The 15,929-nt window shown below is 41.5% G+C and overlaps 1 protein-coding gene across 49 annotated transcripts in view; it reads left to right on the top strand.

Moving 5' to 3' along the window:
* CACNA1D (calcium voltage-gated channel subunit alpha1 D) overlaps positions 1–15,929 on the top strand; it is a 322,332-nt gene that overhangs the window by 183,557 nt on the left and 122,846 nt on the right. For 32 of the 49 annotated variants that reach the window (XR_013527364.1, XM_054245746.2, XM_078351161.1 and 29 more), the window contains one exon: positions 3,978–4,081. The exons of 1 other annotated variant lie outside the window; for it this stretch is intronic. Coding sequence is in view for 47 of the 48 variants with exons in the window: in XM_054245746.2 (XP_054101721.2) it covers positions 3,978–4,081 (104 nt within the window). In the remaining variant the exon portion in view is untranslated. Of the gene's footprint in view, positions 1–3,299; positions 3,404–3,977; positions 4,082–15,929 lie in introns of all 49 variants that reach the window. 16 more of the 49 variants (XM_078351159.1, XM_078351167.1, XM_078351168.1 and 13 more) reach the window with 1 other exon arrangement.

A 15,929-nucleotide genomic window follows, 5' to 3' on the forward strand; every position in this document is an offset into this window, starting at 1 on the left:
GGTGTAGGGCAGGGAAACAGTGTTTAGGCTGGTTGTGTGACCTTGAGTAGGTCATGGAACCTCTCTGGGCTTCTCAAGATGCAGAATTAGACTTATATGATTTAATTTTTCCCTTCAATTTAGAGGAAATTATTTTTTTCCCTTCATTTCAAAGAAATTGTTTTTCAATGTAGGAAATAAATAGTATTGGTTTCAGGAGACAGCTATCCAGATAAATAATATCTGGTGTCTTGCCTTAGCACCAAGCTCTTTTCTCAATGCACACTCCTCCGGAGGTGCTGGCTGTCACACCTTCATGGGAAGTACTGATGGTCAAGCTGAAAATCTCCTTCAACCAGAGCACCTAGGAGATTTCTCAGTAACCAGCCGAGGGCTTGACTTTCTCTTATTGCGTGCTTTGGGGAGTTGAAACAAGTATAGCAAGTTTCTGGAAGTGTTTTCAACAGCTAGAAAAACAGACTTGGGTTGGTCTATAATTTGAGATGTGAGTATGCATTTCAGCCTTTTTTTGAGATGGAGTCTCGCTCTGTCGCCCAGGCTGGAGTGCAGTGGCATGATCTCTGCTCACTGCAACCTTCACTTCAAGGTTCAAGCGATTCCTGTGCCTCAGCCTCCCAAGTAGCTGGGGTTACAGGTGCCTACTACCATGCCTGGCTAATTTTTGTATTTTTAGTAGAGAGGGGCTTTCACTACTAAGTTGGCCAAGGGTTTTACTATTAAGTTGGATAAACTAATTCCAGCAGGAAGGCAGAGGGTAATTCATCCATAGAAACTATACCACTAAGCTTACTGAAAAACCCATATAAAGAAGAAGAAGAAACCAGATACCTGGTGTGGTGGCCTGTGCCTGGCCTGTTGGCCAGGCTGGTCTTGAACTCCCAACCTCAGGTGATCCACCTGCCTCGGCCTCCCAAAGTGCTGAGAATACAGGCATGAACCACCACACCTGGCCTATTTCAGCCTTTTAAAAGAGGGAAAACTGAAGCTAGAAAGAAAATTATTTTCCTGGGCACCAGATGATACCCCTTGATGACTTTGATATAAGTTTTTAAAAAATTAATCTAAATTGAAGTGCTTCAGTGGAAGCCAGGTTCTTCATTGTTGATAAAGACCATGTAGACAAAATCCCAAGCAGTCTCTATTTTCATGTGGGTATTTTTGAGAACAGCCTGCAAGTTCTGATTTTTCTTTTGCATATGGTAAGGTCTAAGAAATGCTTGGCTCTGAAAAGTGGAATGTTCACTGGGAGCAAGACTGGCTCTCAGAGCTGAAGCTTGTCTCTCTTGCCCCACCTTCTGACTTAGAGATTTCGAATTTCTGGTGGACCATATTCAACTCCGGCCTTTCCCCCCAGTCCTCAGCTATCGTTTGATACTTCTGAATTGAGCAAATGTGAATCGAATGAACATCTCCCAAGAAATTAAAAGAGTTTTAAATTTTTTAAAAGAAAAATTTCCCTTCCAAGTGGAGAAGACAGCTGTTATTAGAGCCATTCTCTGGAATACCAGACTGAGGCCTGAAGGACGGTTGGTGAAGCAGATGGCTCAGCAGCTGACGGTTGCCAGGGTCGTGGAAGAGTGAGGTTTCCTGATAAGAGCCCTGGACCTGTCCGTCCTCCACTCACCCTGCTGAGCACCCTCTCCCCTGCTGCATGCACCTCTGTTCCAATCCAGAGGGAAACAAGCCCAGATGGGACTCTGTCACAGGTGCTGACCCAGGCCAGGCACAGGCCACCACACCAGGCACCCAGTTTCTTCTTATATGGGTTTTTCAGTAAGTTTAGTGGTATAGTTGCTCTGGATGAATTACCCTCTGCCTTCCTGCTGAAATTAGTTTATCCAACTTAATTAGATCAACAATTGCAGCCATAGCCCAGGCTCATTCATTACTCTAATTGCCAATGTAAGATGTGCAGACTGATATGAGTTCTATTAAGCACATCAGTTTTCATGTGGCCAAACAGGTGTTTCATAAGGGATTTAATGCCCTCTCCCTAGACTTCAGCAACAGATGTTAGGTAATTTTTTTTAATGTTCACTTTCCCTGTTTGGCTTCTGCATGAGGCAAACATTGTGAAATGCATGAGCCTCATGCTGTAAAGCTAAAACCTGGAGCCAGATAATGTGCAGGAAAGCACATGCGTTAACACCCTAAGGGCTTGCACCTGCAAGGCAAGAGCGATGGCGCTATCCAGACTGTATGTAATTCTTATTGGCTGAAGATTCTGGGTGTTCTGGCAGGGTCATACCTTGGGCCATTCATTCTGTCTCCTGACTGGTCCTTAACACCTTCTTCCTGGAAAGGGTGTTTGCTGAATTTAACACTGACCTGTGCTGCTGGAAAGTTCCATCCAGCTGTGATCCTCAAAGCACCTGTTTGCTCCAGCATGAAAGCTGCTCACCAGCAAGCCTCCCTAGGCAGAGTGTGCCAGGGAGATGGAGTGTGCAGCACGAGCTCATCCAGGTGCAGGGAAATGGGGTTCCTCTGGCCACATCCTTTCACCTCTAAACCCAGTCAGCTCACAGCTGGAGCCAATCTCCCAGGGAGGTCATCTTAGATCAAAGCTATGTGTGGGGAATAAGGGCTGCTTCTCCCTTCTGTGGGTGCAGCTAAGAAAAAGCCCATTCCCCAAAGCACCTCTGTGTGTCACCTGGTTGACCTTGAAAAATTTCCTTTTTTGCATTCATTTTGCTGTGTTTGCACTCACAGATTGCAGATAATCCAGATCTAAGGTGGGTTTGGTTTCCTTGGGTAGGTTTGTTTTCAGTAGAAGATTATTTTAGAAGTTTTAAAAAAAGAGTTTATAGAGTCAAATGGTGCAAATTTGTTTCTATAATGAAGACTTCCACCATCACACATTTTAGACACAAAGTACTAAAATCTTGGGCAGCATAGAAAGTAGGTTCTAGCTAAGCACTAGTTTTGTCCTCTACCAAGACCTTTTATGAAAATCACTTACCAAGACAGTTTCCTGTGAGAAAAAGCCAAATCCCAGCTGATTTGCCTTACTGGGGCCAAAATCTGCTATTATTTGACCTGAAAGCCTTGATGAGGGTGTGTGTGTGTGTGTGTGTGTGTGTGTGTGTGTGTGTATGGATGGATGCTTGTGTATGTGTACTTGGAATATGTGATGAATGTGTGTTGGCTGCTGTTGTCTCTGATTTGGCAACTGTTGTTTCTGATTTGAATCTAAGTGAATGTTTACTTAAATGTATAGAATGCTATCTCTAATCTGACCCTCTCTCCTTATTAAATTATCTTATTAACTCACTCCTATGAGACCATCTTATTTCTTGCAGATGAATGATGCTATGGGATTTGAATTGCCCTGGGTGTATTTTGTCAGTCTCGTCATCTTTGGGTCATTTTTCGTACTAAATCTTGTACTTGGTGTATTGAGCGGGTAAGCTACACCTCTTTCATCTTGATGCAGAGTCCTGAGGACAGTTGCCAAGACCACACAGGCTTTGCTGGATGAGGGCCGCCAGGAGGGGTTGCCAGACATTTTATGTGTCCTCTGAGATGCTTGCTTTTCTGCTGAGGCTTCCCAAATCAAGCTGTTTCCTGGAACCTCACCAGGCTTCATGAAAGAGAGCTATAGAACGATTATTGACCAGAAATTAATCAGCATTGTTGCTTGAGATTTAAACAATTTCCATTGCTTGCCCTTTTTGTCTGTTCTAAAATGAGATGCATTTATAATTGCTTTATTGGTCTGGATCCAAATATAATGCCGATTAATTGTTATAAAACAGTAGCAAAATCAGCCAGATTGGGTCGGCTGTTGGTAGGCCCTATTTGTAGATTTCAGCAACTGAGCTTGCCCTTATTTGCAGACAATAAAAGGAAGGACCTAGGCCCAGTCCCTGTCCTAGGAGCACTAGCCTTCAGCAAAGCACTGAGGGTCTGGCAGCTGCAACTGGGCTCTGCTCTTTAGTAAATGGATAACTGATAACTGATCTCCTTACATTTTGCAGGTAAATGATGCGATAGGATGGGAATGGCCTTGGGTGTATTTTGTTAGTCTGATCATCCTTGGCTCATTTTTCGTCCTTAACCTGGTTCTTGGTGTCCTTAGTGGGTAAGCAGTTGGATCCGTGTTGCACCTTCTCCCACTGCCGCGTGTGAGGCGACTCTGCGTGTCTCCCAGCTGCTCCCTGACAGCTTCTCTGCATGTGTTTGGACTCTGATGTCCCCTCAGTGTGTTGCTTTTGGATTGAACTGTGATTCTTTCTGCTTGTATCTGTCTGTGAGATTCCGTGTTTTCAATGCTTGCCAAACACTGTTAATTTAATGAAAACGTTTCCCCAAAGCCAGTCATGTTAGTATGTGAACGTGTAAAGGTGGATTACAAGGGAGTTAAAGGAATTCCAGCCTTGGTCTCCCCCAGGAAAGGGGCTGTTGTCACTTGTCCATTTGTGTCTATTAGTACATAACCTGGCCCCTTTAGGTCTCCACAGTGCATTGTCAATACTTCCATGGGAGTTTTAGATTTTACTGTGAAGGAGAAATAAGACTCGAGCACATAAATACTGTACGGTTTCAAAATCTTACTTCCTCAGATTGGGATTCTTTATTAGCTTGGTTTTCTAGTGCTGTCACTGTGAGAACTGTCCCTGTGTTTCAGTTTTAGCCGTAACTTACTGAATCTTTCTCTTAATGCAGAGTGATGACTGACTATTGTGCACACATTTCCCACGACCTTACATAGAACTCATCATTCAGTCACCATTTTTGAAGTTGACTTGTTTATCACTTCCTCTGTATGGATTGACTCTCCATAAAGAGGGGGCAACAGAGACTGGCCTGGAAAGGGGACCCTGCAGGCTCTGCCTTGCCCATAGCTGGAGATGCCATCCCAGAACCCTTGTGGGCAGCGCTGCATCCACACCGACTCTCATAAGCCCCCGGAAGGTGGGGTGCTGCAGAGAAGGGAGCTGGGGGCTGTCTGGCACTCTTATAATCAGCTCCTGTGTGCAGCCATTGCTGGGTGGTGGGGGACAGGCAGGATACCCCACATCTCCCAGAGGAGCCTCTGTCACTGCACTGCGCCCAGACACCCTCAGGAAATTGTGTTGATGGATTTGTTTCCCTGTGAGTTTATCTCCTCCTCACTCACTTTATCTTGCTCTTTCCGAGGCTGTATCTCATGGAAGTGATGTCTTCATGTGTGCTGAGTTAGTGAAAAGGCTTTAATTGCATTTTTGGAAACACTGCCTTTTCCAGAGCAGAAAGCAGAGCACAGTTCCCATCTCGGCTTCCTTTCTGTATCTTCCCCCAAACCTGCCCTGGATTGAATGTAGTCAGTTCCACACCAGGGACGCACACTGTCACAGAAGGTCCCTTTGTAGAGATGGCATGGGCCAGTGCCCCCTGCCAGAGAGAGGAGGGGGGCTGGGCCTGGGTTGGGGCCGCATAACCCTCCCTGCCTAAGCTGCCTCCTACCGATGAGTGGCTCCTCAAGCTCAACCTGAGAAGTGTCTTTCTCCTAGTGAACCTCAGTGGCCTTAGACCAGGGTTGGGCATGTGAGGGTGGTATCTATTCCTAGAGAAGTAACATCGCATTTGATTTTGCCACAGGAGCGCCCTATACAAGGTTAACAGCAATCCTGTTGTAAATTCCTTGGCGCCTCATGTCTCCTAAACCCAACTAAACTGACGGAGGCCATGGAAACCACTAATTTTAACAGTGCCAGTGACATGCCTTATCTCTTAGCTTCCCCAGGCAGGAGCCATTGCCCCAGCAGGCATGATGAAGCAGAGGCAGGAGCCAGATCGTGAGGTGCTTAAAAAAAGAAAAGAGAAAAAGATGGGAGGAGGGGCTTCCCACTATCACAAATGGGGGTTAAACCTGCAACTCCGTGGGAGGTACCCAAAGCTGGAGGATTAAAAAAAGGTACACTCCTTCATGGAACAACCAGTTTACTGAAATGTATTTTGGGGGAAAATAATTTTTAAAAAAATATTTTTTTTCATCAAAACAAAACTTAGATTCCTTATGAAGGAGACTGCAAATGACATGACATTTTAAAAGAAAACCTGAGACTTCCCAGCCATTCTGTCAGTGCATGCTGTGCTCAGACCTCTAGGGGCTGCACATTACCTCCTCTCTACTCCCCCAGAAGTCCTCCGGTAGGGCTGGTTTGGGTATAGGCAGAACCATGTCTGCAAAGCACAGCCTCTCAGCGGTGTTCCTGACTTGGCCAGTATTTCCTGAGATGCTGTAGAGTGCCCGGCTCTGGGCCAGAGACCAGGGTTGCCAAGATGTCTCAGATGCAGACAGTGGCCTTGTGCTTAGGCATTCATTTTCTCACGGGGTAGCCCATTTTGAAGCTGTGCAGAATGGCAAATGTTCAGTGGAGGTGTAGACCCAGGGGCTCTGTGAGCTGCTGTGGAAAGATGAGGAGGCATCTCCCCGGGAGACTGACAAGGGGCTGGCATGCCTCCAGCTCCCTCAACCACTGCCTTCCCTCTCTGCCTGCTACTTTCCCACTTGTATTTTTATTGTTGTTAAAGCAAATGAATTTTCATAAAAATTTTAGCCTTCAGATTCTTCATCATTTTTTAAGGGAACACTAGAGGTACCGCAAACCCAGAAGGTTGAGAGGAAGACAATCTATGTTGCATAGCTCCTGAGGGACTGTCAGATCAACACAAATGTAATCCCCTAAGCACTGAATTAAAACGCCCTCATTTTAGAAATGCGGGTTGAGACCATGTGATTGCCTTCTCATGAGGAAATGTTAGATGGTGCTGTGTCTTCAAGTCTGTCAACCATTTGGAAATACCTGTATCTGTTTCTGCTCCTTGGTTCTTTCCTTTGTGTGGCCATGCCATCCTATTGTATTCTTGAACAGACTTTAATCTGTACATTGGATTTGTTGTTTATCTATTTATAAAGTGTTGTAACACTAATGCCTCTGGGAAAGTCTTTGGTTTTCTAATGGAGCCTTTATCCCTCAAGGTAAGTGTGAAGTTTATGAACTGTAAACCCTGTGTGACCACACATGGACATAGATGAACACTTCCATTTCTGGTCACGTGCTCTGTGGGAGGGGCTGAGAATGTCTATAACTAATGTTGCAATTTAACCTTCAGTTGTCATTGAGGATTTGCTCCCATCATGACCAAGAATTGGAAGGAATGTCTTCTGTAAGTCTGCAGTTTAGACAGATTACACGTGGCTTTTAGAAACTTGGTGATTTTTCCCTTTTCAGATTGTTCATTGTTCATTGAACTCTATCCCTTTTGAGGTTTTCATCTTTAGAATCATGCTAGATTCCCGGGGTGCGGGGGATGGAGCTCATGGGCGGTGAGCTGGTTGACCCTGTCTCCTTCTCCATTTGAGGACCCACCTGCCACCAGCCATCCCTGTGGTGGGGGTGTCTGAGCTTGCAAGATGGGGGACTCCCTAAGCTCCCAAGATGTGTCTCCAACCTCCAGGAAGGGGGCTAGAAGACTTAGGTTCTGTCCTGCCAGAGTCCCATACTCACTCTGGGACCTCACTGAGTTGCCCTGAGCCTCAGCCCCTTTGTCCCTCAGGATATCAAGGATATCCTGTCTTGCTGTCTCCCACACAGAGTGCTTTTCAATCAGCTAATGACTGTAGAAGTGCTTCTAAAAATATATAAAGGTTTTTCTCATTTAACATATCCTTATCTTAAATCCATGGATTTAAGATAACACCCAACGCCCCTCACTGGGTTAGGTGGGAATAGTGCAGGATACTTTTGGAAATTCTGGAGTGTAGCATTTTCTGGATTTCCCAGCAGGTGGCCACGCTTTACACACACATCGACGTTATACTCAGTGTCACCCAAGAGGTGGCTATGGAGGATGTGGAAGCACTGTGTCCACTGTAAAGTATTATGCAGGTCTAAATCATTGTTGTTTAAGTTATATTTGACAATTTTTTTGCATGAGTTGAGGGGAATGGCTTTTCTGTTACATAGTGGTTAAGCATACCAGCTTTAGAATCAGACAACCAGGTGTTGAATGTTTGTTCTACCTTTTACATTTGTGAGAGTTGAGGCAAATTACTTACCTCTGAGCCTTACTTTCCTCATCTGTGAAATGGAGTTCATTACAATACCAATTTTGTGAAGTTCAGTGAGGATTCAGTGAGCTGAAGAATGTAGAGTACTTGACCCAGTGAAATTATGATATTTTAGGAAGTGTGCGTCTCTTCCTGGCTTTGATGCAAGAAAAGTATCTAATCAATTAGTCTTTTCAAATTAATTAATAATAGTTGGCCATGATAGGTCTGTGTTAGTGAAAAGCCCAAGTTATATTTTTAAAATGTTTTATTGTATATATAATGTCATACCCCACTGCTGACTGAAGGATATTACTACATAAACCACCTCCTGGGCTTGTTTTAAAGAATAGGTTAAGATCATTTATAATTCACTCATGAATTCAAGCCTTTAGTTTTGGTAATATCTTACGAAAAGTATTTGAAATAGTTTGTGAAGTAGATCTTGTACGCTGTTAGGCAATAAATGCTGTTATTAAACCAGCTCTTATGACATAAAATTAAATGTAAACCCAGCCCAGGTCTGTAAATTCAAAATCATACAAATTAATTTGTATTCTTGGTGTTCCAGTAAGTTCCAGATCCTTCCAGATCACAGGTATCATTTTAGAGCAATCCAATTTTTATTACTTTAGGCCTATTTATCTTAACTTTAGAAGTTTAAGGGAACGTGGATGAAGTGAAGCATTATGGAAAACCAAAGGTGATTTTTAAACTAGTTTATCTTTGTTAATCTAACCCTCTACACCCCATTCTGGCTAATTGAATACCAGGGGCCTAGACAAAGACTCAGGTGTGGCTGCTTTTAGGAAGCTTTGGTTTCCTAAGACAAAGATGGAGGGGGATGGGGAGTGTCAAGAGAGAAGGTGGTGCCGGTACTGGCGGGCTGTGGACTGACTCTACCAGAATTTTACATAATGGAATTGAGTTCCATCCATTTAAATTCATACCAATAATAGCCAGACAATCTCTGATTTCTTCTACTTGAATGGTGGCTCAAGAGGCAAAGCACACCAGTAGATAGTGGTTGTATCACTCGTGAATATTTTCTAAGTAGAGACGTACCCTCTGGGAATAAGCATTCTTACACATTTTTCATGACTGAGATTAGATTTTTTTTTCTCATTTGGCTGGGCACAGTGGCTCACACCTGTAATCCTAGCACTTTGGGAGGCCGAGGCAGGTGGACCACCTGAGATCAGGAGTTTGAGACCAGTCTGACCAATGTGGTGAAAGGTTATCTAGACTAAAATACAAAAATTAGCCAGATGTGGTGGTATATGTCTGTAACCCCAGTTACTTGGGAGGCTGAGGCAGGAGGATCACTTGAACCTGGGAGGCAGAGTTTGCAGTGAGCCAAGACTGCACCATTGCACTCTAGCCTTGATGACAAGAGCAAAACTGCCTCAAAAAAGAAAAAAAAAAAGATTTTTCTCTCATTCAGCACTTTATCAGCATCTACTGATAGAAAATGGACAGTTTAATTTCATCATATATATATACATACATACATACATACATGACACACACACCTCTGATACGTCTGCATTGTGAAAGAATGGTATTATCACTTACAAAATTGAAATGGTTGTTATTGGGGTCCTGGGGTAGCCAGTCTATTAGTATGATTTGTCAGCATATTCAGAATAAAACTGTACTGCATTAGTGAGTTAATTCCATATCTTGGTCAACAGAGAATTTTTGGCTAATGGCTACTAAAGCACACAGAAGTCTAGTCTAAAAATAAAGAGACAATGGAGGACTCTTTGTAGATAGTTCTAATGATTAAAAAGTAGGCCAGGTGCGGTGGCTCACGCCTGTAATCCTAGCACTTTGGGAAGCTGAGGCAGGTGGATCACAGGGTCAAGAGATGGAGACCATCCTGGTCAACATGGTGAAACCCGTCTCTACTAAAAATACAAAAAATTAGGTGGGCATGGTGGTGCGTGCCTGTAATCCCAGCTACTCAGGAGGCTGAGGCAGGAGAACTGCCTGAACCCAGGAGGCGGAGGTTGCGGTGAGCTGAAATCGTGCCATTGCACTCCAGCCTGGGTAACAAGAGAGAAACTGTCTCAAAAAAAAAAGTAACTTCCTAGATGTTGTAGCAATGATTAAGCTGACAGAATGCTAAAGACACCCTTAATGATTACTTGTAGCAAAGTACTTCCCCGCATTTAGCTGGATTTGTCTTTGGTTTGAAGAGGCTAATACGTGAAAGATTTGTTCGCAGTTGGATGTCCCTTTTTCTGAACCATGAAGTAATATTGTGAATGGGGTTGAATGCTGAGGTCAGGGTGCCGGAAAGATTTGGGGTCCTTCAGTACCCTCACGTGACTTGACTTTGGTAGAACAAGTAACTAAGCTCTGATTTGGCGTTAAATGAAAGAGTGCTAAATTTCCTTTTTCTAATGAAGAACCTAGCTAAACATTTATATATACTTTTGAACACTGAACTTTCTTGTTGCAGAGTTAACAGCTGTCGGGGGTAGCTGACAGCTGGATCCTGGTGCTGTTGGTACCACGGTACCTGAAGTGCACAGGCTGGTAGCCACACCTGACATTAACATATGAGTGGTAACCTCTCTGCCGCTGGCTCGCAGCTGCTGTTTCCATAGAAATGGCTGTCGGGATCAGTGGAAACGAGGTAAGTGAAAGTTTTCGCTGATCCTTGTTTCCATCAAGCTGACGTCTGTTTCCCTGGCAACAGCAGTGGACAGCAGCCAGGCACTAGCAACAGATCCAGTAGAGCTCTCAGTTGTCAGCTGTGGCTATCATCTGTTCCTGAACAAGTTCTTTTTTAAAAAAAAAAATAACGAACAGAAAGACCTCTGAGGACCCAGGAGGCACCTCTGGCCACATGTGCCCTCCTGGACGTCCGTTTTGCCGATGGAGAGCTCTGTGCTGAGTTGACTGCTCCGTCAGCAGTCCCCCCCTCCACCTGTACTCTGGGTTGCTGATGTGCAGGTTAGAAGAGGGAGGTTGTTGAGGGTATTGGTGTTGCAGGGCAGGCTGTTGAATCTGTTCATTCCAAATCCTAGGGGAAGAGAATTCATTATAGTGCTTTCAGGCACAGACCTAGCTCTTTATAAAGTTGTTGCTACCTTAATAGTCGAAATTAAAGCCGTAATTTTCCTGTGTTCCCTATTCAATTAGCAGCATTAACAATTGCCGTTACTTTTACAATTAAAAGGATGTTTATGAGTTTAATAAGTTGACTTGTGAGAAACAAATTGATGATTGCCTCTAAGATGCTACTGTCAACATTATACCAATTTTTTCCCTCTTTTGTGTAATATTCTTTTATAGGATGGTAAAATTGCTTTTACAGAGACCAAATATTGGTATTGCAGGGCAGCTTGGTATATAAAGGCCAGTAGATCTGTAATGTAGGTAACTCTTCCTTGTTAAAGTTCAACAGCTCCTTTTCTGGGTAACATTTTAATATTTCAACAGATGTATGCACCCACACCCTAAGTATCCTCCTGCCACATGAGACAGCATTCACAGTGCCACAAAGCAAAAGAGAGCCATCGTTACTGCCCTGGTGTGTGAGATGAGATTGCATGGAGTGAGGTGTTGGTGTTAAACCCTTGAAGATACCATTTATTAAGGAGATTTTCTCTGGAAAAAATAAGACAGCTTTGATATGCAGAGCTGTATTTTTGAGATTCAAATGAACATAAAGATCCACAGTCTTAAGGGAATTTAGATTGGCTGCCTAGAAGAGCATTGGGGAACTGTGGATTTTTATCTTTGGAGAGCTTTCTGGATGACTTTGCTCCTCACCTCTCTGGAAATAGGGCAGCTGTGCTTGGCCTGGAGGCAGTTGAATTTGATATAACAGATGAATAAGAAGCAGAAAATCCTGTTAGATCTTTTTTCCCCCTCTCTCTTAACTTCCTAAAAAATGACTTATTCACTTAATGAATTTTTTTTTTCAGTTCCTACACCATGGTAGATGTATGCCAAGTGCCCTGCTAGGTGGGCACTGGGGTTATGCTGGTGGAATGTAGGCACCAGGTAGGCACTGGGACTACAGTGGTGGGATGTAGGCACCAGGGTTAGGATGATGGGATGTAGGTACTGTGTAAGCACTGCAGTTACACTGGTGGAGTGAAATGGTTTCTTTCTTCATGAAGCTTATATCTAATGATGGAAGCCAAAATGACAATTACAAACTTTTATAAATGCTTTGAAAGAAGGGTCCATGATGCTGTGAGAGGGCTGAACAGGCACAACTGCTGTCAGTCTAGTGAGTAGGAGCCTCCTGGAAATGAAGAATGAGTAGTCACCATATCCAGGCAAGGTGGGAGAAGAGGCTGGGGCGAGGGTATTCCAGTCAAAGGGAAAACCCACAGAAAGGCAGTACAGTAGGAAGGAGCAGAGGACGCTGGAGGAACTGAAAGAAGCTAGGGCGACAGGAACCCGGGGAGCTGGATGGAGATGGAGGCAGACGAAAGAAGAGAGACTGACCAGAAGAGTCCAGGTCACCTAGGACCTTTAGACTGTGTCAAAGATTTTGGTTGTTAGCTGAATGGTAAGGGAACCCACAGAAGAATTTTAAGCAGGGAGTGATGAGATTCAAATTTACATTTTCTAAAAAATATGCTGTGTTCTCATGCCTTCAACTTACCTTAAAATGCTTCAAAAAGATAAGATGAATTAACAGATGCATAGGGGGATACAGAGATAGATGATCAAGAAAATGTAGCATCTGGGTGCTATGGCTTGCACCTGTAATCCCAGTGATTCAGGAGGGTGAGGCAGAAGGGTTACTTGAGGCCAGGAGTTTGAAACCAGCCTGGGCAAGATAGCAAGACTTTGTCTCTAAAGTAACATAAGTATTTTTAATTAGCTGGGCAATGTGATGCGTGCCTATAGTCCCAGCTACTCAGGAGTCTGAGGCAGGAGGATCCCTTGAGTGTAGGAGTTTGAAATTTCAGTGAGCTGTGATCATGCTTCTGTGCTCCAGCCTGGGTAGCAGAGTGAGACCCTGTCTTAAAAAAAGGAGAAGAAGAAAAGGTAGTGGGTGTTGAACGATTGAGATTTTACAAAGTATGTTTGTTATAACAGCAGTAGCTATAAACAGAAGTCAATAACAAGCTGTCTATAACTCTCCCTAAATGTTTGAAAATTTAATAACCTATAATCAAAAAATACAATAAAATTAGAAAATATTTGTAATTGAATGATTAAAAAAAATCCAGCTGAGAATTTGTATGATCCATTTAAACAGTGCTTAAAGGGACATTTATAGTTCTATCAGTAAGGAAGAAAGGTTTAAATTCAGTGATCTGCATTTCTATCTACTAATCTAGAAAAAGAAGAGCAAGTAAGTTCAAGGTAAGTAGAAAAAAGAATAACAGAAGGAGATAAAATAGAAAACAGAAATTATAAAGTTAGTTATTTGGAAAGCTTAATAAAAATTGATAAATCTCTAACAAAACTAATCAAAAAAGGAAAAAGAGCAAATTATCAGTTTTAGAAATGAAAGAGCAGATACCACCAGATGTTAAAATAATAAGAGAATAAACTGTTCTATGACAAATTTAGTAACAGGAGAAACAGGCAAATTCCACAAAATACACAGCCTACCAAGAAATAAATCGGGAGAGTCCTATATTTGCCTTTTTAAATGGAATTCAGAATCACAAACCTCTCAAAGAAAACTGGAGGCCTAGAGGAAGTCAAAAGTGAATTATACCAGCCAATTTAGAAAGAAATCATACCATCCCTAGAAATTATTTCAGGGAGTAAAATTAAAGGGAACATTTCCCAACTCATGAGACCAAAATCCCAATATCAAAACTTTACAGAGACATAGTAAGCACAGTATCTTTCATTAATTCATTAATTTGGACACAAAAGTTCTCAAATATTAGCAAATAGAATGTAGCAGGGTGAAAGGAATAATATCTCATGACCAAGTGGGATTTATGCCAGAAAGACCACATTGGTTCACCACTGGAAAATCAAATAACTAATGTATTATATTAATAGAATGAAAGAGGAAATCATATGATCACCTCAATAAATGCAGATAAAACTAACAATATTTTATAACCATTTATAATAACTCAGAAAACTAGGAATATACAAAAAATGCAGATTTTTCAGCCTGAAAAATCATCTACCAAAAAAACCTGTAGCTGACAGAATACTTACTGGTAAAAGACTGAATGTTTTCTTCTTAATATTAGGAATGAAGAAATCATTCTTCTCTCTCTTCTTCTAGTCGATGTTTTATTGAAAGTATGAAGGCAAGAAAAAGATAAAAGGCAGAAAGACTGGAAAGAATTTCTGTTTGCAGACATTATTGTCTACATAGAGAGCCCCAATAATTGAACCAAAAACCTACTTGAATTAATCAGTGAGTACAGCAGGGTGACAGAATACAAAGTCAGTATGCGACATTCCATTTTATTTCTATATACCAACTGCAAATGTTGAAAACAAAATTTTATAAATCACAGTAACATCAAAAATTATTTACAATAGCATTCCTAATACTTAGGAATGAATATAAGAAAAGATGTGCTAGACCTCTACACTGAAAACTACAAAACACTGACTACTAAAATTACAATGATCTAAATAAATGAAGATGTAACATACTCATGGGTTGAAAGACTCAATATTGTTAAGATGTCAGTTTTCTTCTGTGCATTCGTGTTGTCCCATTTATAAATCTCAATAGCCTTTCTTTAAACTGACAAGCTTATTCTAAAACTAATATATAATCGCAAATGATCTCTAATAATGAAAATAATCCTAAGAAATAATACAGCAGGAGGGCTTACACTGCTGGTTTCAAGATTTACCGTAAAGCTGTAATACAATGTTTGACATGAAGATAGATGACTAGAACAAGGGAGTGGAACGACAAATCCAGAAATTACTTTATGTGTTCAATTGCTTTTTGATAAAGGTACTAAATAATTATCCTTTCTCAGTGGAGAAAGGATACTCTTTTTAGTTAAAAAAAAAAAAAAAAAAGGTGGAAAAACTGGATATCTGCAAAAAAAAGTGTGATCCTCAGGTCATATCAGACACAAACATTAAGCTTGAAATAAATAATAGATCTAATTAAAAAGCTAAATATGTAAGTATCTTCTAAATAGATTTCTGCTCTTCAAAAACTAGAAATTTACAGGGAAACCACCTTGGCAGAAAATATAACACTTATATCTGTGTATCTAGAATATGTGAAGAACTCTTAATAACTAGATAATCAGATGAACGACTCAAAAATTGGCAAAACATTTTAAAACATACTTTACAAAAGAATGTATATGAGTAGCCAGTAAGTATGCATTAAAGATGTTCTGTATCATTAACCATGAGGGAAGTACAAGTTAAACAAGAAACTGCTAGGTACGTAGTACAATAGCTAGAATGAAAAAGACTATTTCCAAGTGTCATCAAGAGTAGGTAGCAACTGATATGCTCATACATTGTTTATAGAAACATAAAAGGATACAATTACTTTGAGAAAGTTTGTCAGTGTCTCATAAAGTTAAATGTATACTTACCATATGGCCAAGCAATTCCATTTCTAGGTATTTTCCCAAGAGAAATGAAAACTGTGTCCACAAAATGACTGGTACATGAGCACTCATAGAGCCTTATTTATAGTAGCTAGAACTAGAAAAACTCAAATGTCCATAGGTAAATAAGCAAATTGTGGTATAATCAATCACACATTGGAATATTATTCAGCAATAAAAGGGAATGAAGTACTAATGTTGTATTAGTACTTCATTCCTTGAAATGAAACTCGAAAACAAGAAGCCAGAGAGAAAAGAACATATTATATGAAGTTCTAGAACAGGCAGAACTAATCTATAGTGAAAGAAAGCAAATCACTAGTTTTCTGGTGGGAGGTGGAGTTGAT

Source organism: Callithrix jacchus, chromosome 15, assembly GCF_049354715.1.
Source record: "Callithrix jacchus isolate 240 chromosome 15, calJac240_pri, whole genome shotgun sequence".
Classification (NCBI taxonomy): Eukaryota; Metazoa; Chordata; class Mammalia; order Primates; family Cebidae; genus Callithrix; species Callithrix jacchus.